The sequence below is a fragment of the Ambystoma mexicanum genome, chromosome 14 (genome assembly GCF_040938575.1).
Source record: "Ambystoma mexicanum isolate Mex_15411 chromosome 14, UKY_AmexF1_1, whole genome shotgun sequence".
NCBI lineage: Eukaryota > Metazoa > Chordata > Amphibia > Caudata > Ambystomatidae > Ambystoma > Ambystoma mexicanum.
Genome location: NC_090940.1, coordinates 208,036,067 through 208,063,824, shown reverse-complemented (window position 1 = coordinate 208,063,824; position 27,758 = coordinate 208,036,067). Strand labels below are relative to the sequence as shown.

General features: G+C 45.7%; 1 protein-coding gene across 6 annotated transcripts in view; it reads right to left on the bottom strand.

The window, feature by feature from the left end:
* SYT16 (synaptotagmin 16) overlaps window positions 1-27,758 on the bottom strand; it is a 695,358-nt gene that overhangs the window by 36,055 nt on the left and 631,545 nt on the right. For all 6 annotated transcript variants that reach the window (XM_069638935.1, XM_069638933.1, XM_069638936.1 and 3 more), the window contains one exon: window positions 19,325-19,514. In XM_069638935.1, the coding sequence (XP_069495036.1) occupies window positions 19,325-19,514 (190 nt within the window). The remainder of the gene's footprint in view (window positions 1-19,324; window positions 19,515-27,758) is intronic.

Genomic DNA, 27,758 nt, shown 5'->3' with positions numbered 1-27,758 from the left:
GCCGAGGCCTTCTCGAACCACTTCCTAGTAGAAAGAGTGCACCGCACGCTAGCCCCTGTGCCGAAACCCGGGGCGCCGCCCCGTACTATCATCGAGCGCCTCCTCAATTACAGGGACAGAGATGCAATACTTAGAATGGCAAGGGAGCAAGGCATGCTGCAATACGAGGAGAACCGAGTCCACATATACCCAGACTTTGCAGCAGGAGTCCAAGCCAACCGGAGATCATATGAACCAGTAAAGAAACTGCTCAGAGCACAGCAAGTACAATATGCATTAATATTTCCAGCCAAAATGAGAATCCAGCATGGGAGAGAGCACACTTTTTTGAAACTACAGCAGCAGCCATGGCCTACGTAGAGGCCTCCATACCTCTCCCCCCGGGGAACCACAGACCGGATCAAAACGGCAGACCCCCTCCTGAGGCAGACTGATATGATCAAGTGAACTGAATGAAACTGCGCAGATATCCTTCATAATAATTGACCTTAACAAAACAGGCGTCTGCAGGGAGCACCGCACGTAAACATGAAAGCGGGTTGTGAGCCTGGAACCGGCGGCCATGTGGCGACCCCGGGAGACATCCAAAAGTTTGTAAGGAACAATCATCAAGTTGGGGAAGATGATGTGGGTGGCGGGCTGGAAGTGTGGGGAAGGGGATGGATGTTAATTGAACTGTTACAAAGTTTTAAAAGTTTTCTCAACTATGGTCTGGCACATAATTGCACTATGCACACTAAAGAGTACCCCCATACCAACAAAACACTGAATAGATACAAACATGAATAACGCCAACACAGGGAACAGATTAAAGGTTAAGCTCCTGACTAAACAACCCTTCAAAGGCCAGGAAAGTTGGGGCATATGTAAATAGACATGCTCCCCACATTGTGATGTTGCAGGAAACACACACACAGGGGTCCGGCAATGCGAATATACTAGCTTCCTGGGGCAAGCAGAGATACCATACAGAGTATTCCACCCAGGCTAGAGGGGTGATAATGTTAATACACCCATCATTGGGATTCCAGACTGAAGGACTCAAAGCCGACCCCCAGGGTAGATATGTAATAACATGGGGGGAGGTGGCAGAAAAATCAGTTGTATTAGTCAACACATACGGCCCAAATATAGACGACCCAGACTTTTACCAAAACATATCGGAAATGCTTGCAACACTAGACAGCTCTAGCATCATATGGGGTGGAGACTTGAATCTAATACTAGATACAGAGTTAGACAGATCTGCTACAATTAAAAGAATGCCAACCAAGGCATCAATTGCGCTGGGACAGATCATGCTACAGTTGACACTGCGGGACGCATGGAGGGCACTGCACCGATGCACGAAAGAATACACATATTACTCAAATGTACATGACTCAGAGTCACGGATAGACTACTAGCTTCTATCTGATGATATGTTAGACACCCTAGAGAAATGCGAAATACACCCCCGAACAGTGTCAGACCACTCCCCGGTGTCACTTGAGCTAATATTCAGAAATACTCCGAAACCCCCAAAAAGATGGAGAATGGCCACAAATATACTTAGAGACTCCAATGTAGCTGAATCCCTCCGCATAGAAATGGAGGAATTCCTCAATGACAATGTGGAAACAGTAGATAAATACTTGACACTCTGGGAGACGTGTAAGGCCTGGGTAAGGGTAGCATTGATTTCTAAAACCACTGGACTATTGAAGTCCGTAAGACGCGAGTTGACTGAGGTGGAGGCGCAAATCCGAAACCTGGAAATTTCGTATAGCGTAACCCACACTACAGACACTCTAGCGGAGATCAACAAACTCCTTAAGGACTTTGACAGGCTGGCCACGAGGTAAGTACAATATATGGCAGCCCCAACTCGAGCACGCGGTTACGGGGAAGGCAATAGTCGGGAAGATCCCTGGCCAACCTCATCAAAGCAGATCGTCCCCATACCCCAATCACAAGCATTCAAGTAAAGGAAGGGGGTTGGTCACTGGAGGGCGGGCCATAAATCACGAATTCTCGAGGTTCTATCAGGAACTATACTCTAATAGTGACAATAAATCAATACCAGAAATACAAGCATACCTAAATAACTTGGAATTTCCAACACTCCCGTTAGAAGCTAGAATGGCCCTTGAACACCCTGTAACTGAAGAGGAAATCACTGAGGCAATAAAAGCATTAAGTTCTGGGAAGGCTCCGGAATCGGATGGGCTAGGGGTCGAATTATTTAAAGAGTTTCAGAAAGAACTGGTCCCGATCATGTTGAAAGTATGGGAGGAGGCACTGGAACTGACAAACTTCCTGACTCAATGAGAGAAGCAATAATAACTGTCTTGCCAAAACCCTGACGTCCTCCACAGGACATGTCATCATATAGGCTACTGTCGCTAATAAATGAAGACACCAAGGTATTCGCGCAAGTACTGGCGAACAGACTATTACAAATATGCCAACATTGATCCATCCCGACCAGTGTGGATTTATCCCTACAAGATCTACAGCTCTGAATCTACGCAGACTGTTTGCAATAATAGCGCAAATAAACCCAGAAGCACAGGCGATAGCAGTCTCCTTAGACGCCGAGCAAGCATTTAACTCAGTGTCATGGGTATATCTCCTGGAGGTACTCAGAAAATTTGGAATAGGCCCTAATTTTGTCCAATATGTAAAATTACTATGTACAGAAACAGGTGTGAGAGTTCTCACGAACCACACGATCTCAGATCTGTTTACACTGGGCAGAAGTACCAGACAAGGCTGCCCGTTCTCACCTATATTATTCGCACTTACCATAGAACCCATGGCAATACTTGTTAGACAAAAACATGGAGACAGAGGGATACGAATGTCAGGCCCACCCCAATCGATCTCACTATATGCAGATGACACCCTGCTATACATCCGTGACCCGGAAACTAACTTCGCACCCCTAACAGGTATGCTAGCAGGATATACATACATTTGCCGAATACTCGGGGTATAAGATTAATAATGAAAAACAGAAATCCTCCCTTTGACACCAACCACGAAATGCCCGACGACAATAGTGAATCTCAAATGGACGACCAGACATATACGATACCTGGGCATAATGGTATCCCGAGATAGACACTATACACAGATAGCTATGAACAAGTCCTACAGTTGCTCAGCGCCAAATTCCAAACATGGGCTAAACTACCCACATCCCTAAATGGCCGGATCCTCATTCTTAAGATGGTGGTCCTCCCCAAACTGCTCTACCTGTTCGTAAGCATACCCATATGGCTGGGTAGAACCTTTTTCGAAAAAATACGATCAATGGCAATAACGTTTGTCTGAGATGGGAAGACCCACGAATTAAATGGGAAAAAATTACCGAACCGTACAGCACAGGAGGAATTGCAGCGCCAGATTTTGAATTATACTACCTGGCGGGGCAAGCGCAGTTTGCCAAACACTGGTATGATCTGGAAGATCGCTCACCTCATTTATGGCTTGAGAAATTTGCTGCATCCCCCATAGACCTCCGCTCTATTATCTTTAACCCCCATTACAAAGACTCCTGCCCCTACGACCTGGTGGGAAGTACGGTTCGAGCATGGATAACACTATATAAAAAGTTAAAAATAGATACTCCATATGACCCGGATGTTCCATTATGGAAATACCCCGGTATACCACCCACAATGGATAAGGCAATACAGCATCTCTGGGACCCAAACAAAGAAGTTTGAATGCGTGACATGTTCCCGAACGGGAAATTTGTGAGCGCGGAAGAATTTGGTAGTTCGGTGGGAAGGGGATCACTCAAAACACTCCAGTACTACAGGATGAAGTCGGCATTTAACACATGCTGGCCACTCTTCCATGATGAACCACCTACGCACCCATGTTTACAGGCGGCAACATCTGGCACGGGACTTGGAATCTCTAAGTTGTATTCATTATCGCAGTCACACATCCCCACAATAAACGAAGTTAAAACTAAAAGGGAAAAAGACCTGAATATAACTATTCCAGACAAAAAATGGACCAAATACTGTATGCTCACAAAATCTGTATCACTAAATGCAGGCCTACGTCTGATTCAATTCAAGGTCCTAAACAGGTTCCACTACACCCCAGCCAGGATGGCCAAGTTTTCAACCAATCAAACGGGAATGCCCTAAATGTACAACAGCCCAAGCAGGGTCCTTTCACATGTACTGGGCGTGTCCTCCGGTGGCTAACTTCTGGAAAAAAGTGGCAGAAATTATAGAAGAAATAACACAGATACCAGCAGCCCTGACACCTCAGAAATACCTGTTCGGGGACATTGGCAAAAAAGCAGAAACAACCAGGAGACTGTTCAATGTCTCCTGTGCAGTAGCCAAAAGATGCATATTGAAATGTTGGACAAACTTTTTCCCACCAAACATCGAGAACTTTCTCTGAGACTTAACATATGTCAATGAACGCGAGGAACAATACACACTGACTATATCAACAAGCAAACGCCCTAAAACATATGGGCCCCGCTCCGGATGTACCTGTGTGAAATGGCCTCAGATGATGAAACCTCCATGTAAATGCAAATGTAATTTGTTGAATAAGTATCTAATAACATGAGTAATGTATATACTGTGAAATGCAATGTGCAATAAGTTGTATCTGCTATGACCATCAATAAACAAAGTTTAAAAAAAAAAGAAATGAGCTTGTTGAGCTGAATAGCGAGGAGCTTATTTCTACTGCAGAAGAGTCTGGGGCCTGGGACTTGACGACTACAAGAGAAGATTTGGGTATTTTCTGATATAGCGAAAATTCTGATAAAATGATTGGTGCAAGGAGCAGGTAATGTAGTAACCAATATTGTTCTAACTCCTATAGCAACAATTAAATCAAGGCAGTGTCCTTTGTGGTGAGACGCAGAATCAAAAAGCAAGATAATATTTTGTGCCTTCCAATAGATCTAACAGATGAAGCGAGGCAAGGAAATACAGGGTCTAGTCGATCTTATTTGGCCGTAATAGCTATTAAGCCACGCACAAAGACTGGAAATGCACATAAGCAAAGGGACAATGCACAGTTGCCAATTCCTGAAGGGGCATGTACAAATGTGTGAAGCATGCATGCATACATCTGTGAGGACATCTTGTATTTACAAATGTGATGTGTTCACAAATGTGAGCAAACGCCTTGATATTGGTCTGTGTCCATTCCCGGAAGCATAGGGGTCTGTAACGTGCATAAGGGGCATTCCTGACCCTTCTGTGGCCTTGTCCGATTACGGCAGTGGCTGCTGTCCCAACAACATTTCTACCCATTTTTAAGGAGTTGAAATTATTTTAATTTCTTCAGTTAAGCAAATTAGCACAATGTTTTACCTCTTAACTAGTTGAATGGAATTTACTAACTGCAGTAATTGCAGGTTTGACTACTAGCTCCTCCACCTCAAGCCATTTGAAACATAATAAAGGAACTGATGAACTTACAAGAGGCATTAGTGATCCAGAAATCAGCCATGAAATAACAATTAGCAATGTGATGAAACAGCCAGAATGTTAAATTCACTCATTATACTTCAGCACAGTTCAAAATGACCTTGACATAGGAATTGAGATTAATAGACCAGGGCGAGGAAATAAAGCAGCAAGAGGCGATGAGAGAAATATGGAAACGTCTTGCCATCCAATATGAGCTAAATAAAACAACAGTATAGACAAGATAAAAACCACATTGAGGAGGCTGCTGGTCACCACCAGTTGTCATGCCTTCCAGGCAGCCTCTTTTCTTTGGCAGTTTGTGAGGTGCAAATGGATCATTGTCATTGTCATTGTAAGCCCCTCCCACCTGCTTAGCACTGCCCCTTCCTTTCCTTAAATCAGTACAAGGGCGTCTCTCACCGGGGTGTCCGAAGTGAAGGACGGATGAAGAAAAGGGCAATAACGGTTTGGACCCGTTCGGACCTGGAGGACCCGGGACCAGAACCCCTGCTCCTCTAACATCAGGAAAGCTCCCTCAAATATGTGTTTCACACATCTCTCCCGACAAACCATCCCTACCATCACTGCTCGTCGCCAACCATGCTGATCACCAGAAACAGCATGAACACATCGCAGCAATCTTACTCATGTCACCATAGACCCCATCAGCACTCCATCACCCAACACTACACGAAAAGTGATGCTCGCCAATGTGCACTCAGCAACCAACCATGCAACAGATATTTGGAAACTCATCAACACATATGACTTGGATGCCATCTTCATTACTGAGACCTGGATGACATGCATCCCCACACACATCCTAGATGTCCTCATCCGCAACGGCTAGAGAATTCTACAAAGAGACAGTCCAAACAAGATCGGCAGAGGCCTTGCAATCACTCACACAGCATCATGGTCATGCATTCAGCTGGAGATTGCCAACCTTGGCTCTTTCGAAAATCTTTCCTGCCACTTCTTGCTCTCCCCAACAGACACGGTCACTTTTCACCTAATCTACAGACCACCTAAGCCCAACACTGCGCCATTATCAAAGACTTCACAGACTTGTTCACCACCCAGTCTCTCATGTATGCGAACAACATCTTCCTCAGTGACTTCAACATCCATGGCAACACAGCATGCAAGTCAATGAAGGAATATCTCTACTCCCTACTTGACAATCTGAACCTCACACAGTGCACAAAAAAACCCAACTCACAGGAAAGGTAATAGCCTCATCCTCATCATCCCCTCTCTGCCCACCCTCCATCACAGCTCTGTAATCCTGTTCGACTTGTCAGACCATCTGGCAATCCCCTTTGACATTAGTCACACCTCAACAGTCAAGTAAACCCCTCGTAAACCCAGAAAACAAACCTTCAAATCAATCAAGAACTTCCCAGTCGAAGCCCTCACAAAACTCCACTTCACATGAGCTGACTTACCTCTAATGAACCAGGACTGCAAATTGCTTCTCCAAGAACTCAACATCTCTCACACCTAAGATTAGCCACCATGCTTCAGTTAAACAATGCACCCTCAAGCCTAAACCTTCCACGCCCTGGTCCACTCAAGAACTCAGCCTCAACAAATGAACCATCAGAAAACAAGAAAAGACTTGGCAAAAATGCTGCACCACATCCGTCTTCGTCCTGCTCAAAAACTCTGTGCAGCATACAGATGACTTATCACCACTGCCACGACCAACTACTACCAAGACATCACTGCCAAGGCCAACAATGAAAGCAGAACCTTCTTCAAAGCCATCAAGCACTGCATCAACCTGCTGTCTGACCTACCCAAACTGCAGTGCATCAAAGTAATCCACAGCCATCAACTCTTTCTTCATCAACAAGATCAGCATGATCCGCCAACACAGACACCAATGCTGCAATTGACAGCACACTTCACATCCCACCTTGAAAAAAACGCAACTACCTGGACAGTTTGCAAGACCACTATGAAAGAGCTCACTGCCACCCTAGCATCCTTCAAGGCCACATCGTACAGGGACAACATCCTCTCTGCCCCCATACTCAAGACCATTCTGATGTAAGCACTCCTTCCTTAACTGAAAATCATCAACAAATCCCTAACTAAAGGCACTTTCTCTCGACCCTCCAGACCACACAGATCCTCAAGAAACCAAAACTGAAGCATAACGACCTGACAAACTACTGCCCATCACCCATGTTCCCCTCCTACATAAGATCTTTGAGAAAGCAGCAGCCATGAAACTCCTCCAATACATTGAAGCCAACAACCTCTTTCAGTAATACCAATCTAGTTTTAGACCCAGATGTAGCTCAGAAACAGCTACCATTAAGTTGATCGACAATGCCCTTAAAGTCCTCAACAATGGCCATCCTTGCCACCTGGTTCCCCTTGACCTGGCAGCAGCATTCAAGACAGTAAACCACCAGACAAGACACTCCCAAACAATCTACATTGCTACATGGGGATCAGCGAGAAAGTCCTCAGTGAGAATGTCCTCAGCTGGTTCAAATCCTACCTTGCTAATTGCCACGAGTTTGTACAAAGGAATTCCTCCAGATCACCAACTCTAACCATCACCTGTGAAGTCCTGCAGGGATCCATCCTCTTGCCTGTGATCTTCAGTATTTACATGGAACTGCTTGGAACCCTCCTGGCTCCACACAACATATACATCCACTAATATGCAGATGACACGCAGCTCTACCTCAAGATATCCTCAATCGAAGACATCCACAGGCTCAAGACTTGCCACTCTTTGATCCAGTCATGGAGGCCTAGTGCCAACCTAAAACTCAACCCCTCCAAGATTGAATTCCTACTGCTGACCAACAACACCCAACACCATTACATTTTGACCTGGCTCTCTGCTATGCACCTCAAAGTCTTCACACCTCAGCTGGGCACATATGCCAAGTCCTTTGGGGTCCACTTTGACAGAGACCTCTCCTTCAAACAGCACATAGCAAAGAAGACACAAACGGCTTGGTACCAGCTTTCTTTCCTGTGGAAAATCCAGCCTTTCATCTCAGAAAACAACTTCAGATCTGCAGTCCAAGCCTTATCCTCTCCACCTAGTGTTACGCTGACCTGGTCTCCACAGGGGCGCCGAACGGGCCTGGCTGGTCCGATCTTAAGTGGTTTCAGGTGCCCCCTCTGAATTCCCCTTCCGTCACCAAGGTGCGCCTAAAAGGTTAAATGAAATGATACCCAACTGTAAGGTGGAAGGCCTACTCCCGCCTCCCGTAGCCTTCTAATACAACCCGCTGCTTTGCCTCACCTTAGTTTTATGAATAGCAGGCTCTCCATCCTGCAACAGTATGCAGGGGTGCATAGAGTTCAAGGATCTAGTTACTTCACTGATCCTGTAGAGTTCCAGACAACATTGACTCAAGTGGGTAAGTCTTATACCAATGATATGGTTCGCCGTAGAGTTCAAATTGCCCAAGTTCACTTCTGTGCCTTTTTGCTATAGGTTTCCCTTTGGTGCGAAAATATGAAGAACGCAGAGTTGTTTTCCAAGGGAAGTTCACACCGGTGTTCTGTGATAGTCTCTATATGCGCTATTGTCCTTCTGCGCGACTGACCTGCTGTTCTTTGTATTTTGCAAGCGCTGTATCTCCGGGATGGATCGTCGCGTGGTGAAGCCTTAATGGACCGCTAGGAAAAGCAGCCTTCAGGTGAGTAATGGCGCTGCGTAAGAATTAAATGTCCAATGCGGGCTTTTCCCAATGCGCAGCTAACCTGGTGTTTTTTCTTATGTTCAACAGGTGCAGCGACTCCGGAGCATCGGGTGAATGATGGCGGCGGTCGAGTGATGGTACTTCGCTGGATCACCGGAATGAGCAGCTCTCAGGTAAATATTAACAGTGCGCAGGGTAGCGATGTGGATTTCTTGGTCTGCACGGCTAACTTGATGTCTTTTCCTTTTCAGCTCAGCAGATGAAGACACAGAGGTTCAGGTAAGAGTCTAGTTCTTTTCTTCACCTTTCTCTTCCTTCCTTTGCAGGTAGCTCAAGAAAAACTGGACGGGCGTAGCTGAAGACGGGCCTGAAGGTAACAGACACGGTGAACATTACGCTGCAGGAGTGCAGAATAATGCGAAGCGTGTTCTGTACTGAGGGCATGGTTTATATAGCCTTCAGAAAGTAGTCCCCAAGTAAAGTAGTCCCAGCAACCACACCCTAGCAAATAGTTCCCCAAACAAGTAGTCCCTTCAGCCTGCCTCAGACAGGTCTACACGTGGTTCAATATTGGTGATGGCAGCATGAGCCAGGAAGCCCCCAAGGGATCCTTTGGGGCCTTAAAGGCCCCCATGGATGCCGATGCCCTGGGCAGGTTGGTCTGCACCTGATGTTTGGGGGCATGAACTGTGACAGCACTTTCCACCCCCCCCCCAATACCTCTCCCATGGTGGTTTGTCTCGCTGGTCCGGGTTTGGTCGGGTAATTTCGATGGAACTGGTTTATTAGGCAGGGTGCATGAACAAAGTCACTTGGCTCCCATGACCTTTCTTGAGGACCACAGCCTTTCCAGTCAACTAAATAGAAGAGTTTTGTTTTAACTCACTTTGAGTACAGAATGTCTTTCACCTCAAATTCTGGTTCGCCATCTATCAAGATGGGTCTTGGTTGTTTCGTGATCCGAGTTCCTGGTTGTACTGGTTTCAGAAGGGAGACGTGGAATACAGGGTGGACACGCATGCTCGGGGGTAGCTCCAATTTTACTGCTACTGGGTTGATGATGGCCTTGATGCAGAATGGTCCCAAATATCTGGGATTCAATTTGTGGGTTCCTTTTAGTGGAATATGTCTTGAGGCTAACCAAACCTCATCTCCAATTGGGTACTTTGGAGCTTCACTCCTATGTTGATCTGCAGATTTATTGTATCTTTCTTTAGCTTGTCTTAAATGTTCTGTTGCCCTCTTGAAGGCTTGGGTGATGGTTTTGTGCAGACTGCTTACGGCAGGCATTTCCAACTGCTGAGGTGGGTCGAGTTCTGAGATTCGCGGATGCATTCCATATATTGTATAGAAGGGACTTTGCCCTGTGCTGGAATGCAATGAGTTATTGTAGGCATATTCGGTTATCCATAAAACGTCTTTCCAATTGCTTTCGGTTTGATGTAACAGGCATCTTAGGTATTGCTCCAAAGTCTGATTAGTTCTCTCGGTTTGACCATCCGTTTCAGGATGGTGGCTGGTTGAAAGTCTTACGTCAATTTGGGCTAACTGGCAACATTTTCTCCAGAATTTTGAGATAAACTGACTCCCCCGATCTGAGACTAAGACAGAGGAGAATCCAAGTATTCAGACAATCTGTTCTAGGAATTCCTTCGCCAAAATTGAAGCTGAGGGTAAACCTTTTAATGGGATGAAGTGGGCCATTTTTGAAAATAAGTCTACTACCACTAATATGGTGTTGAAGCCGTTACAGGGAGGAAGATCTGTGATAAAATCAAGGGATAACGTATGCCAAGGTGTAGATGGTATATCCAGAGGCTGTAGTAGACCTGGTGGTTTCTTTTTCTGGGCCTTGTTCTGTGCACAAATGCCACATGATAGTACAAATAGTTTGATATCCTTACACCATGTTGGCCACCAAAAATGTCTCTTGATCTTGGCTTCAGTTTTTGCAATTCCAGGGTGGCCTTCCACAAATGATTCATGATAATTTGAGATAACCTGTTTTTGAAGTTCCTTACTAGGTAAGTAGAGACGTCCTTGGAAATAAGGTAAGTGTTCAATAACAGAATGATGACTGCTTTTGGTTGACCAGTCTTGTAAAGCCTCGGAATTGAAGAGGTGCGAGATTTCCTTGTGGATGTCGCCCAGGGTCAGTGAAGTGGCGATTCCAGGGATTCTTCCCCCTGGGATGATGGGTACGGGATCCGGATTTGAATATGCCTCTTCCATCCCTATACGGGACAGTGTATCTGCCTTGCAATTTCGGCAACCAGGTTGGTACGTAATCACAAAATCCTATTCTGTGAAAAATAATGCCCATCGGAGCTGGCAAGAAGACTGGGCCTTTAGGTACTGTAAATTTCGGTGATCGGTAATCACAGTAATGGTGTGTCTGGCCCCAAGGAGGTAATGTCGCCAAGCTTTGAATGCTGCCTTGATGGCCAGAAGCTCTTTGTCGGTTATAGCATAGTTCAGTACTGGTGCCGTAAATATTTGTGACCAAAAGGCCACCGGATGAAGTTGACCTGTCTCGGGGTCTTTCTGAGAAAGAACCGCCCCCATTGCCAAACTGGACGCATCAGTCTCTACCACATAAGGGAGATCTGGGCGAGGATGTTTTAAAACTGGAGCTGAGGTGAATTTCCTTTTTAAGTCTTGGAAGGCCTTTTCTGCTTCATCAGACCACTGGAAGCGTTTGTTCTTTCGTAAACAGGATGTGATGGGATGCACTACGTGCGAAAAGCCTGGGATGAACCTGCGATAGAAGTTTGCAAATCCAAGAATGTTTTGCACTCCTTTGACTGAAGTTGGAGAGGGCCACTTAAGGATAGCATCCACTTTCTGCGAATCCATTCGCACTCCACCTGGCGTTAGAACGAACCCTAGAAACTCGACCTCTCTAACATGGAAGTAACATTTTTCTAATTTGGCATACAGCTTATGTTGCCAAAGTTTTTCAAGTACGGCACGGACGTGTTTCACGTGATCCCTTTCGGAAGCCGAGTACACTAGGATATCGTCAATATATACGACAACACAAACATCGATTAGCTCTCGAAGGACATTGTTCATGAAATATTGGAACACTGCCGGGTCGTTACAAAGGCCAAAGGGCATCACTTGATATTCAAAAAGCCCATACTTAGTGCGGAAGACGGTCTTCCATTTGTCCCCCTTTTTAACTCTTACGAAATTGTACGCCCCTCTGAGGTCCAGCTTAGTGTAAATTCGAGCTTCCTTTACTTGATCCAGCAGTTCTGGGATCAGAGGCAGGGGGTACCGATTTTTAACAGTCACTTGGTTTAATGCGCAGTAGTCGATACAAGTTCTTAGGTCCCCTTCCTTTTTAGGGATGAAGAATAAGGGGGAGGCCGCAGAGTTGGACGGACGAATAAAGCCGTTAGCCAGGTACTGATCTAAGTATTGTCTTAGATGAAGATTTTCAGGTTCCGTGAGGGCGTAAATTCTGCTGCATGGGATTTGATCTCCAGGTATTAGGTTGATCTGGCAATCATATGGTCTATGGCGTGGTAAGGTATTGGCTTGGTCTTTTTGAAAAACATCCTGAAAATCCTGGTATTCCTGGGGTAGCTGGTTTACTGGACTCATGACTATTGCTATTGCCTTGGGCAGTGATTTTTCTGGATAGCAGGTATGAGCACATTCTGAGAAGGTTAACCTCTTGTCACGCCAGTCTATGCAAGGATTATGTGTTTCTAACCACAGCATTCCCAGAATTACTTGAAATTACGGGGCCTTGATTAAGTCAAACACAATGGTCTCTCCATGCCCGTCTTGGCACAACAGGGTCATCTCCTTCGTCGAGTGCGTTACAGGACCAGAAGAGATCTCAGTTCCATCGACGGTGGTGACCAAATCGGTTGTTGCTTTTTGGCACAGAGAAAGACACATCCTTGAAGCCAATTCTTGATCCATATAGTTACCTATAGCTCCACTGTCAATGTAAGCCCTGACTGCGTGCATACGAGACGGGTGCTGGTGACTAATAAGGATTATTGGTAAGGCTAGATGTGAGGTCTGGGAATCCTTCTCGCTCGACAAGCGGACCTCTACGCTTGCTGGGCGGGGTAGTTTTCCGTCTCTGGTTCGGCACTGACTTTGTCGGCAACCCCGACTGCCTTCTTGGGAGGTTTCACAGGACAGTCTCGGGGGAAATGAGCGGCCGTTCCGCAATATAAGCACAATTGTTGTTGTCTCCTCTTATCTCTCTCAGATTTAGACAATGGCCCTCAAACCCCTCCAATTTGCATGGGTTCTGAAGTGTCTGTAATCTTGGGGTTGTTGTCTTTCGGACGCACAAACACTCGGTTTTCCAATCTAGTTTGATCAGCTTTCTGGTTCTGCTGTCTGTGGTCTAATTGTACCACAAGGTCGATGTATTCCGAACAGTCTCGGGGAGGATTCACAACTTGAGCCAAGACGTTCTACAGTTCGCCTCTCAGCCCATGATGAAATATCGTAGTCCTTTTGTCTTCTGGCCAACCGGTTTCTACCACTAATCTGTTGAAGGTTGCAATATAAGTTAGCAGATCCTGGTTCCCTTGGCGAAGAGACAGCAGTTTGTTATCTAAAGCCTGGCTTTGGGAGTGTCAGGCAAACAGCTTTTCCATATTCTGCTGAAACCCCTGGAGGTCTCAGAGAAGAGGATTGTCCTGATTAACTAGTGGTATAGACCAGTCTGCAGCACTGCCACTGAGGTACGAAAGGACAAAGGTCACCTTCGCTTGATCGTTCGGAAAGGCCCCTGGCCGGCATAGGACGTGTAGGCGGCACTGGTTCATAAAAACCGCAAACCGCTTAGGGTCTCCCGCAAAGCGTTCTGGTGGAGCTAAAGGTATGGCTCCCGGAAGGACCACCTGCACTGGATTACTTGACTGAGTTGGGATTGATGCCCCCATCGCGGGTAGTGGCGTGTTGCCAGCCTGGGCTTGGAGTAATTGTCTGGCGAGCTCATCAGTGCGCTCTTTTGCCACAATTAGTTCTCTTCTCAGAGCGTTAGTCTCTTGTCGAGCCGAAAGCAACTCTGCTCTGAGTTCCCCCAAAAGCTGGGCTTGTTGATCCGTCTCTGGGGTTTCCATGGCACCCAGGTAGAGGTTTGTGTAAGGCTTTGCGGTCTGTTACGCTCACCTGGTCTCCACAGGGGCGCCGAACGCGACTGGCTGGTTCGTTCTTAAGTGGTTTCATGTGCCCCCTCTGAATTCCGCTTCCGTCACGAAGGTGCGCCTAAAAGGTTAAATGAAATGTTACCCAACTGTAAGGTGGAAGGGCTACTACCGCCTCCCGTGGCCTTCTAATACACCCCGCTGCTATACCTCACCTTAGTTTTATGAATGGCAGGCTCTCCATCCTGCTGCAGGGGTGTGTAGAGTTCAAAGATCTAGTTACTTCACTGATCCTGTAGAGTTCCAGACAACATTGACTCAAATGGGCAAGTCTTATACCAATGATATGGTTCGCCGTAGAGTTCAAATTGCCCAAGTTCACTTCTGTGCCTTTTTCCTATAGGTTTCCCTTTGGTGCGAAAATATGAAGAACGCAGAGTTGTTTTCCAAGGTAAGTTCACACCGGCGTTCTGTGATAGTCTCTATATGCGCTATTGTCCTTCTGCGCGACTGACCTGCTGTTCTTTGTATTTTGCAGGCACTGTATCTCCGGGATGGATTGTCGCGTAGTGAAGCCTTGCGGGACCGCTAGGAAAAGCAGCCTTCAGGTGAGTAATGGCGCTGCGTAAGAATTAAATATCCAATGCAGGCTTTTCCCAATGCGCAGCTAACCTGGTGTTTTTTCTTATGTTCAACAGGTGCTGCGACTCCAGAGCAGCGGGCGAATGATGGCGGCGGTCGAGTGATGGTACTTCGCTGGATCGCCGGAATGAGCAGCTCTCAGGTAAATATTAACAGTGCGCAGGGTAGCAATGTGGATTTCTTGGTCTGCACGGCTAACTTGATGTATTTTCCTTTTCAGCTCAGCAGATGAAGACACGGAGGTTCAGGTAAGAGTCTAGTTCTGTTTCTTCAACTTTCTCTTCCTTCCTTTGCAGGTAGCTCAAGAAAAACTGGACAGGCATAGCTGAAGACAGGCCTGAAGGTAACAGACACGGTGAACGTTACGCTGCAGGAGTGCAGAATAACGCAAAGCGTGTTCTGTACTCAGGCGTGGTTTATATAGCCTTCAGAAAGTAGTCCCCAAGTAAAGTAGTCCCAGCAACCACACCCTAGCAAATAGTTCCCCAAGCAAGTAGTCCCTTCAGCCTGCCTCAGACTGGTCTACACGTGGATCAATATTGGTTATTGCAGCATGAGCCTGGTGCCAACGACGCCAGGAATGAGTCCAGGAAACCCCCAAGGGATCCTTTGGGGCCTTAAAGGCCCCCATGGATGCCGATGCCCTGGGCAGGTTGGTCTGTACCTGATGTTTGGGGGCATGAACCGTGACACCTAGATGGTGGCAATGCCCCTTTGGAAGGCCTTCCAGTGACTACTCTTGCACCCCCTGAGATGTGTTCTGCATTCTGCAGCATGACTCATCATAGAAATTCGCAAATTCAACCACATTACCCCAACCCTAATCAAACTGCACTGGATCCCGCTACAAGCCTGTATCATCCTCAAATCCTGCTGCATCATCTACAAGGCTGTCAACGTGAAGTCCCCAAGTTACCACACTGAACAACTCAGCATCTCTGAAGGCTGACGATCCACCAGATGTAAGGTCATGTGCAGACAAACTCCATTGGCGAAGGAAGGAAAAAACTCTTTTTCAAATGTTTCATAAAAAATATGGGAACTGTTCATCCTCACTGACTAGTGTTCCTTTAGAAGAGCTAACTGTCCTTAATGATGAAACACTGCTTATGCATGTCCCTAGAAATCTGTGGGTTCCCCTATCTAGTAAAGGGCAAGTGAAGAGAAAACTAACATCACCTTACAAACAAATGTCGAGAGAAACCCTATCATTATAGAATAAATCCAAACAAGTGTGATTATTTTGTCAATAGGACCCAAGAATAGCCACCAGTACATCACTAAATTCTAAACTGAGTAGAGAGAGAGCAGCAACAAGTTATATGGAGTACCGGAAAGCCAACCGAACTGAACCGAAGAGACGGAGATAAAAAAACTGAATGAAGGAACGAAGGCTGGCAGGCAAAAACAGGAGCCAGACCCGAATGAAGAGAGATCCTGGTGACGCATTCCCCGAGGTTGGCAAGTAACAGAGAAAGCGGGAGACATGGGAGGAAAACAGCGGATCATACTCACAGTGTTCGCTTCAATGGCGATAAGAGAATTAAAGGAGAATCATTAGAAGAATGTTTATACTCGTCTCAGTGACGATAAAGAAGCGATACGCGAATTGAAAGAGAATCATTACTGAAGTAATGTGAGACCCTCAGAGAAATCCGGTAGTTTCCAGCGAGTTACTTTACTCCAGTTACATTAAGTTACATTAAGATGCCTCCATGAGAACCACTGGCTCACATCACTCAGACAGGCGCTCTCCAACTGCCTGGGTCTGGAACCTTTGCTACATGCATCCCTTTCACTCACATCATAACATTCTCACTGTCACACCCAACTTTCTCTCTTACATCGCCAGGCACCTGCATCCATCCCAAGCACTGTACCACAATTACAAGAGGGTAAATACTCAACTCAGTGATGATACAGAGGCGAGGATGGAAGGAGAATCATTGCCAGAATGTTTATGTTTATCTCAATCAAGAGAAAGACACAATCACAGTGGAAGAAAGAGAAGAAAATGAGAATCACTACAAATGTATTAATTCTCGGCACAGTCCAAGTAAAAAGAATATCAATAAAAAGGTAGAGGGGATTACAAGAGAAATAGATCAACTGAAAAATATGTTCAAAGAAAGATATAATACAGAGGAAAAAGAGAGAAATCTATAAAAAGGAAAATAATTTCACGAGAAAGAATCTGAAGAGTTGTATAACCTTGCCTTAGGAAAAGGAGAGAATAAAGTTTAATAACACAACCAAAGAGGAAAGCCTTAACAGACAGGAAAGCACCATCAAGGGATATAATATCAATAAATAGACAAAGGAGCTCGATATTGAGAAGAAGCCATGTCACAAGAGACTCTTTGAAGATCAGCTATTGAGCCAAAAAAGAGTGCTGGAGGCAAAACGCAGGAGAAGGGAGAAATCCTCATGCTTTTAGTTGTTACGATAGTGGTAAGGTCAGTTAGGGCTTGTTTGGACAGTGGAAATATACTTTTAAAACATTTTCACTGACAAGCACCTTAGCTAGTTTTGTTAGGTAGGCAGCTCCCCATAGAAGAAGGGAAAGGTTGGCATTTTCCTTTTATTAACCTATTTCAAATGTCTCATAAGTGTTCTTGCACTACTTCTGACTGGTCAAAGCTCTTATAAGATGAGGCATCCCTACATTTACAGAAACTATGGCGAGATAAATTATTTTAAAAAACAAAATACTAACCTCTAGCAACATCCGTGACAATCTGGGTAAAAAAGGATTCAATAATAATAACAAACACACACACATATGGCTGAAGGCAAGGATGCAAGATCTGGGGGACTTTGTTTTAGGGACTAGAGTATCCAAACTTTCCAACATTTGAGACAATAGTTCATGCACCCCAAAATGTTCTTTTAAATACATACAGATAAGCAATTATCTGCAAAAACACTAACAACACAGCATATTATTTCTATGAAACTCCCTTGGATCCCCAGGTTAAGGATTTCACAATCGTATTGTATTTTCTAAATAATAAACAAGGCTATATGGAATGAAAAGCACACTGGTATTCGAATAAGCTTCCAACTCCTAAAGCCAAAAGGATCTTGAAACATCCCTCACTTTATGCAGAAGTGGTTGATACCAGCAAGTCAGAGAGAAACTAATACTTTAACACCATTCTACCTATATTATAAACCAGCAAAACTAAACTAATGACAGGGCATTATAGCTATAACATATCCCAGTTGTAAAGTTGGCCTTGCGGACAGAAAACATTTTATTTAGTTGCAAAAATCTATCGCTCGTTGGATACAGATGTTGGCCTCATCAGTAGTGGGTGGTATCCTGGCGGTAAATCCGCCTGGATACCACCCAACGCAAATAGGGTTATGGTATGATATGATATGATATGATATCATAGGTTATTTATAACACGCTTAATACCCAGAGGTTTCTAAGCGCAGACCTGGGGATCAAACCTGTGTTGCTCCGTGTCGTCTTGCTTCCAAGGCGAACATGTTGCTTTTGAGCTATCCTCCCGAGACACCACATCTTGGTCCGGCGCTATTAGTGCTGGTTCCTGAATTGTGGTGGGGCGGTAACTCCACATTTATATTGGGTCAATTGGACCAAATAACGCATTGCCGGCACAATTAACGCCGAGCTAACAGCGCAGCGCTAATTCTTCTGAAAATGGGTAGAAAGTCTGAAGATTTACCTCCAGCACTGACCTGTGGGTAAATCTGCCAACTTTCTACCCAACTCATAGTTGGGCGGAGCGGTAATGCAGAAGTAATAGTGTTACCACCAGATTTTTACTGCTCAACCCAACTTGCGATGACCCCTTTTGTCTGTTGATGAAGCAATGACAGAAATAGACCTGAAAGACTGATGACTTGCATCACATTTGGGCATATTGGATGTGCAATTTAGAAGTCAAGAAAGACGTATATACCTTATAATTGAAATATAGCTGAACGGTGCTATGCTACATTTAGGCTGAATATTAATCAATGGATTAAAGTAGCATGGGATATGCATTCTCTGGAAGAAAGTATTTATATGCAACAAGGGGAGATGGAAAAAATGAAACGCATTTGGGGGGCATGGAAATCTTATTAGCAGTACCTTACATAGAAGGCAAATTTAGGGGAAACTGATAAATGTTATACTTACCGCAACTACATTGCACTGTTAACATTTCTTCTTCTCTCACCACTGCACTCAAGGTACAGACACATTTACATTTCATACTTATGTTATTATTTTATTGTTATTATGTATTGTATATCCCTTTAACAGTGATATTTGCTAAACAGGGTACTTGACTGAGAAAGTAGTACCTGCTCTGAATGAAAACCCTGCACCAAACACTATCCTGTTTTTGCTTACCACGCTTCTGATTATATATAAAGAATAAATGAAAAACAAATGTTCATTGACTTTACTTACCTGGTGGCCTGTTAATGGCAAGGTTTCTGAAATGGCTGCCTTTGATGAGTTCTACGGATAACCGCCCTGTTGTTGCGTTGTAGGATAAACCCACCAGCAGCTCCGGTGCTCCACCATGAGACAAGGACTGTGAGGATGACGCACTGTCACTGTGAGAGGCCGGTGAGAGGCTCAACTGAGAGTCTCCATTCTTTGCGAAGCCGAAATACAGAGGGGGAGAGAAGGGAAGTCATTTTAATGCATATATCAACATGCAAACATTTCATTAAAAATAGATCTTTGAATAAAGACAACCTTCGTTTAGACATAAATTATTGCTAGAGCAAGATTATTGCCACTTTCTGGAATTAATTAGCTTTAAAGGTTGTAATATATCATTAGAAGACATAAAAAAGAAAACAGCACAATACTACTTTAATGTATACATCATAATTGTTTAATGCCCTGTGTGACTTGAGTTCTAGTTCAGTGGTGTAACAAAAGGAGTATGCTGCTTACCCGTAACTCCTGTTCTCCATCATCTGTATCTTTCATGGATTGATATACTTTGAATATTGCTCCTGGCCTCAACCACTCAACTCCTCCTCCTTGGTGTCCTCAACATCCACCTCGATTCTCCCTGTCCCTCAACTCTGCTCTTTCACGACCTTTGCGATTCCCTCTCCCTCTCCATCCTCCCCTCTGGCCCGACGCACTCTGCAGGACACACATTTGATGTCCTGATCTCCTCTGGTCTCCCCCTCTCTATCCCTCTGATCACTCCTCTCTCCTGGAGTGACCACTGCCCTCTCTCCTCTCATCTCTCACTCTCTTCCCCTCCAAGCCAAGCTCACACCAACACTGCCTCCTACCTTCTTGGACATCCGACCTATGAAGCGTGTGTCAGTTGAGGCTTTCACTGCCACCTTCAACCCCCTCCTCCTCTGGCTGACTCACACCTGGACACAACCCTATCTCTTCTCTACTCTTCTATTTCTGATACTCTTGATGCTCTTGCCGCCCCTGTCATGAGGATCCGCTTGAAGTTCAAAGCCAAGTGCAATTCTTGGTATGACTCCGACCTAGCTATACTTAAACGTAAGTGTAGGGCAGCTGAGTGGAAAAGGACAAACTTGCCTGTCGCCTGCTCCAAAGCCAATACTGACTCTCTGTCCACACCAAGAAGAGAGTCCACATTCAAGCCTGTGTCTCTGCGGCATCGAACAACTCGGCCCAACTCTTTAAAATCTGCAAGGAGCTTGCCCACCCTGCTGCAGTCTCTAACCCTCCTCTTGCCTCCCAGGCTCTCTGCAATGCCCTTGCCTCTCACTTTATCTCAAAAACCCAGGACATCCTGTCCACCCTTTCCTTCCCTCCCCCTTCCCCTCCTATTCCCTCTCAATCTGTGCTCGCTGACCCCCCTTTAATCACCCCCCCACCCTCCTTCTCTTCCTTTCCTCTTTTCTCCCCTGATGAGGTCGCTAGACAAGTCCGATCTATGAAAGCCTTGTCAAAACAGGTTCATCCCTGTTCCTCTAAAACCATCAAGGCCCACATGGACACCCTCGCTCCGACCCTTGCCGATTTTTGCAACCATTCCTTTGCCTCAGGATCCTTCCCCTCCCCTCTGAAGCACTCTATTGTGCATCCTCTTCTTAAGAAACCCACAGCTGATCCTTACTGTCCTGCTAACTATCGCCCAATATCCATTACTCCCTTTCCTGGCAAACTCCTGGAAAAGCTGGCCATCTCTCAGTTTAACCTTCATTCTGATTCTGATGGCTGTCTCCATGACCACCAGTCTGGCTTCAGAGTGGCCAGAAGCACGGAAACTGCTCTCCTGAACATCCGTGAAGATCTGCTCTCCAACCTTGACTGTAACATTCCCTCTGTCCTCATCCTACTCGATCTCTCTTCTGCCTTCGACACGGTCAACCATACCATCCTGCTCAACCGTCTCCGTGATAACCTGGGTATCACTGATCAGGCTCTGGCCTGGCGGGCCTCTTTCCTCTCTGATCGACCCTGCCAGGTCCAACTGAGGTCCTTCCTATCATCTATCTTACTCTCTACCTGTGGTGTTTCCCAGATGGAGATCCTTTCATCAGCACACCTTCACCATCCTTTCCCCTCACTCTCTGGTCGGCCTCTCTTGGCCCTCCTCCTACCCCCACCTGCGAGGCTAAGAACCTCAGGATCATCTTTGGCTCCACACTCTCTTTCTCCGCCCCCATCTCTGAGGTCTCTAAAAAGTCAAATTTCCTACTACACCTCCTCAGAGGTACTCTGCCTTTCCTCTCCTTCCCCAAGAAGCTCACTGTCTCCCAAGCTCTAGTGCTCTCTAGGTTGGACTATTGTAACAGCCTCTTTCTAAATCTACCTACCTCTACTCTCCGCCCTCTGCAACTAATCCAAAACAGGACTGTGAGACTTGTCCTTGGCCTCAAGCCCTGGGATCTTATCTCTCCAGCTCCGAAATCCCTCCATTGACTCCGAGTGGATGCACAGATTAAATTCAAGACCCTCTGCATTGTCCACAAGGCTTTCTGGGGCCTGGGTCCAAAATACCTTCAGCTTTCCCTCAGCAAATACCTCCCCTCTCGAGCTCTTCGCTCCTCGTCCTCTAACTCCCTCAGGGTCAGTCGTTTTTCAATGAAACGAACCGGGGGTAGACCTCCGTCTTCGGCTGGGGCCTCCCTCTGGAACAACCCCACTGCCCCTCAAAAACTTGTGGAGAACCATCTCCAGTTCCAGAAGCACCTCAAGATCTTCCCCTTTGCTTCTGCCTTTGCTCCCCCTCTCCCCTGCTGTTCTGCTCTCTCTTGGCACTGTGCACCTGGCCACCCACTGTCCCCTGGGCCCAGGTACCTGATCACCCTGCAACCCCTTGTACTGTGGACTGTATCTGTACCCATACAGTCCCCCACCCCCATATTCTTCTTTTTCTGTACTTATCAGACTTACTCAGTTCTGCTGCCGTAAACACAGCACTTGCCACTTGCTAGCTGCACTACCACTGTTTATTGCCTCCATTATCTATTTATTTGTATTTATTATTATCTATCTGTTTCTCCTCTGCTCCGCACTTTCCACTCTCCCCCTTCCAGGCACTTCTCCACTTTCCCTTTCCCATGCACTTGCGCATTCTCAATGTCACTGGGCCTAGTAAATTCATTGTTGTGTTCTCCCCTGTTCCCCTCCCTTGCCTTGTCACGCTCTGAAACACTTGTTTTTGAGCGCGATACAAACAAAATATATCATATCATATCATACTGGTAATTCTCGCTAACCTCAGATTACATTATATATTAAAGAAAAATGTGGTTCAATTTTGTAATCTATCACTGTCCTTTTGGGTGGACTCTGCCCTATCAAATGGGAACCCTAGAGGCAATCTTCAGATTCTAACCCTGTAGAGCTACCTATGTTGTAGCCTTACTCTTCTTGGGAGGGATGGTGGGCGCATGTGAATCTATGAAAGATACCAATGCTGGAGAACAGGAGTTCCAGGTAAGCAAAATATTTTTTCTCCAGCATTGGATCTTTCATGGATTCACATGCTTTGAATGGAATAGATAGCAGTAGACAGACAAGGTACGGGGGTCCAAGGGGAGAAAGGACTACCTCATTGAAAGAGGCACAACAATACTGCTCTCCCAACTCTTGCTTCCGACTCGTTCTGCCCTTCGATGCAGTAAGTGCTTCACAAAGGTGAAGGGCGCTGACCAGGTAGCCATTTTGCAGATATCAGCTAGTGGGATTCCTGTCCAAAACACTGCTGATGAACCCATCACTGTTGTGGAATGCACTCGAATTGGCCCTAGTAGGGGTCTGTTCGCTTTTGTTTGGCATTTTGAAATAGCAGAAGTAACCCACTGGGCTATGCCCAGCTCAGAGTTCCAAAAGATACAAACAATCGCAACGTTCGTCTGAAAACTTTTGTTCCGTGCAGGTAATCCTTTAGGGCCTTGCGAAGGTCCAAATAGTGCAGAGCTTTTTCCGCTGGAGTGGATGGATTAGCAAAGAAAGCCAGTAGCACTATTTCCGACTGTGAATGGAATTCTGTAAGTACTTTCGGGATAAAGCTTGGATTCGTTTTCAAGATTACTTTCTTAGACTTGAAGCAAAAGTATGATTCTTTCATTGTTAAAGGTTGGATTTCTGACGTTAGCCTGAATGACATTACTGCTAGCAGAAAAAACATCTTCCACGATATGCATTTAATATGGACAGTGGCCACAGGCCGAAAGGGTGCTTTCATTAGTGTGGTGAGGACCGTATTTAGACTCCATTGAGGTGTCAGTTTCTTTTTAGGTGGGTAAATGCGGAAAAAGCCTCTCATAAAATGCTTAACGAAGTTTGCAGTATAGAGAGGAGCTCGGTCATCTTTTCTCTTATATCTGGAGACTGCGGCTAGACGCGCTTTAATGGATGAGTGCGAAAGATCCCACTTTGCCAGTTCAAACAATATGGCCATAGATGTGGTGCAATGTTGAGAGCGACGATGTTGAGAGCGCACCATCTGCAAAAATTTATCCACGTGCATCTATGATTCGTTGGCAGAGTTTGCTCTAGCTGCATTGAGGATGTCTGTACAATCTTGTGGTAGTGGAGTATTAGCAACTTCTATGAAATCAGGAGCCACGCTTTGATTTTGAGGGATCCTGAATCGTGGTGAAGGACTTGTGGGTTGTATAGTGAGAGCAGGTCCATTGCTTTCCCCCTGTGAGATGGGTTGGTCTTGAGCAACACGCAGAAGGTCCGAATACTAGGCTTGCCTCGGCCATGCCTGGGCTATGAGAATGAATGAATTTACTCCTGTACATTGCCCCCATTTTCAGGACTTTGCGTATTACTGGAATCAGTGTAACACATAGGTGAACATCCCTTCCACGATAGCGTTACAGTGTCTCCCAGAGACCCTTCCTGCAGTTTTCTGCTGGCCCATTTCAGACACCTTTTGTTCTCCCAGGTCGCGAAGAGGTCGATTAGAGGCAAACCCCATTGTCTGAACACCTTGTAGAGTTGTTTGCTTGACAGCTGCTACTTGAAGCTCTGATTCACAGCTCTGGTGTCTTCTTAGTTGCAGGACATCGATATGGCAGCTTGATTCTTCTGCAGTCCATTGAGCCTTGATGTTCAGGTGTCACACATGAGAATCCCATCTTGTCAAAGACACGTCTCTCACCACTGTTTGTTGAAATGGGACATACTGGAGTGGCATCACCTGTGTTATGTGAAGGGGGGTAGGCCCACCACTGAAGCTGGCGACTGGGTGTGTTGTGATTATTACCCGGTCGCTCCATGTTGTGCTTGTTTGAGAATACTGGTCGGACAGAAACTCCTGCCCTGGCTTCATATGACGTCTGCAATGAGGGATTAGTGGAATGCATGACGACATTGTCCTCAGCAGTTGCATACATTTCCTCACTGATGCACTGTTTTTTTACTTAAACGCTGTACGTTTACGCAGAATGGAGTCTGCCTTTTCCTGAGAAGGACAGACCTAGCTTCTGTTGGTGTTGTACTGAGCTGCCAGAAAGACATAACTGTTGGAAGCCTTAGACATGATTTGGTATAGTTGATCAAGAATCCTAGCTACTTGAGGGTGTCCATAGCATGTTTGATTGCATCCTGTGCTTCCTGTATTGTAGCCGCTCTTATCAACCAGTCGTCAAAGTGGGGATACACGTGGTAACCCTCCCTCCTTAAGTACCTTGTTAAGGTCCTTGGCACCAACCAGAGTCTGAAAAGCAGGATTTTGCATTGATAATAGTTGCTTCCTACAGTGAACCTGAGGAATCACCTGGGAGCATTGTGAACTGGCAAGTGGAAATATGCACCTTTCAAGTCTAGTGATGCTATGAAATCTCCCTTCTGCACTGCCTTTATTACATTGGACAAAGGGACCATCTTTATTTTTTGTTGAGCCCCCTCCGGTTTAGTATTCGTCTCCACGTTTTGTCTGGTTTTCTCACAACAAAGAAACGGCAATAAGTTCCCTTTCCTCGTTCGCGCTCTGGAACGTTTTATATGGCACGTTTGATTAGCATCTTATTTACTTCATCCTGCAGGAGGCGAATATGTGGCTGTGTTGCGCTTGAAGGCATTTGAGGTGGAACCTTGTTTAATTGTAGGACGTGTCTATTTTGAATCATGTCCAATACCCATTTATCATTGGTTATTTCCCTCCATTGTTGAATTGTGGGGCCAGAGGGTTTTTTCCGAGTCAGGCCTGTTTTTGTTGTCTCCCTTTTTAGGAGGCTGTTTGTGGCCTCCTTCTTTGTGGTTCCTTGTAATATTTCCTTTTATAAGAGTACGCCTTTACCTATCCCTGTGAGTAGTATGACCCTCTTTGATAGGGCTTGCCACCCTGGCTGAAGTTGTAGATTGTCCCAAAGCTCCTTAAAAGGGTCAAAAGGTGCGTTAGATTGAAGGGATGCAAGTTATGTTGCAGTACCCATGTCAGTTTTAATGGCCTTTAAGGCCTCATTACATTTATTTTGGCAAAGGGGTTGGTTCCACTCAAAGGGCATGTCAAGCACTTTCGCCTTTACATCTGGCCAAACGTCTGTGCACTTTAGCCATGACTGTCTATGCAATGACACAGAGCCTATGCTAGAGTGAGCCAGTCATAGATGAAGTGCTATAGTTGGGTCTTTATTGACGAGGTCAATTTGTAAAATAAGATTACTTGTGGACTAGGGGTCCTTGTAGAGAAGGCACCCTAGCCAGTTACAGCTCAGGGTCTCATATGGACAAAGCACCCTCACAGACACAGCTCTTAGTTGACAAGCCTGTCGTTTGATGAGGCTTTCTTAGGAAACTGGTTGGTTGATCAGCCTCGTTTCTGGACTAGCCTCCCTCATAGACTAAGGTGTATTATAGATGGCCTTTTACTTGCACAAGCTCTTTGGTTGATGAGGTGCTCCTATAGACAAATGAGCTCTCATAGACAAAGGAGCTCTCATAGACAAAGGCGCTCTCATAGACAAAAGAGCTATTATAGACAAATGAGACCGGTTTCTCCCATAGACACAGTGCTCTCATAGACAGGGCACACTTGTAAACACTGCAGTCGTTTAAGTGTCTTCCTCATTTGAGGAGCCATTCTCATACATTAGGCTCTACGACTGGCGTGGCTCTCTTGAGATGAGGCTATCTCTTAGAGTAGGCTCTTATAGACTAGCATCGTTGATGAGTGTCTCATAGCCAAGCCTGTCACTGACAGGCCTTCTTGTTGATGAGGGTCTCTCGCAGACAACCCAGTTTATTGACAAGGCTCTCGTAAGCTAGCCTGTTGTTGACGAGACTCTCGTAGACAACCCTGTATTTCTCGTAGACGAGCCTCTTTCACAGACATGGCTCTCCTGTAGACAAGTCTCTCCCAAAGACAAAGTTGTCCCATAGACAAGCTTATCATTGACTAATATTTCTCATTGATGAGCCTCTTTCATAGATGAGGCTCCTTCATTGATAAAGTTATCTTGTAAATGAGGCTGTCCTACAGACGAGCCTGTCATTGACGAGTATTTGTCATTCCTGAGCTTCATATAGACGAGGCTCTCTCGTAGATGAGCTTGTCGTTGACAAAGCTCGTAGACGAGGCTGTCGCAGACAAGCCCCTCTCATAGACAAGGCTTTCTCGTAGATGAGGCCCTCATGTGGATGAGGTCCTGTTGTAGACGAACCCTTCTCAAAGATGAGGATTTTTCGTGGACGATGCTCACTCGTGGATAAGGTCCCCTCACAGATGAGGTCCTGTTGTACATGAGGATTTCTCGTAGATGGGGCTCTCTCGTAGAAGAGGCCCTCTCATAGATGAAGCCCTCTCAGACTAGGCTTTCTTGTGGACTAGGGCCTCTCGTGGACGAGATAATCACATGGACAAGGCCCTCTCGTAGACGTGGATCTACCGTAGACGAGGCCCTCCCGTTTGACGAGGCTCTCCCGTTGGACGAGGCCCTTCCGTTGGACGAGGCCCTCCCATTGGACGAGGCCCGCCCATTGGACAAGGCCCGCCCATTGGACAACCCCCGCCCATTGGATGACGCTCTCTCATAGATGAGCCATTCAGGTAGATGAGCCTTTCTCGTGAGCCAGCCTATCTTAGACTCTCATGGACGAGCCTATCTTGTGGATGAACCTTTCTCGTTTTCATTTTTCCTTTTAGAAGAGGAGGAAATCTCCCTTCAGATCTGGCAAATTTTAGAGCATGAGGTTTATCAATGCTCCTGACAGACTCAGCCTCAGATGGAGGATACTTCCCCTCATTTAATCAACATACTAGGTGTCTATACTTCTCTCTGTGTTCTTTCACTGAAAGTACTTCACATCTTGCAGTCTTCTTGTATATGTTTGGGGTAGAGGCAATACATGTCCTCAGATTGCATATCCCCCTCATATATTCATTTTTTCATCAGGTCACACACATGGCTTAAAGAGCTATTTCTTC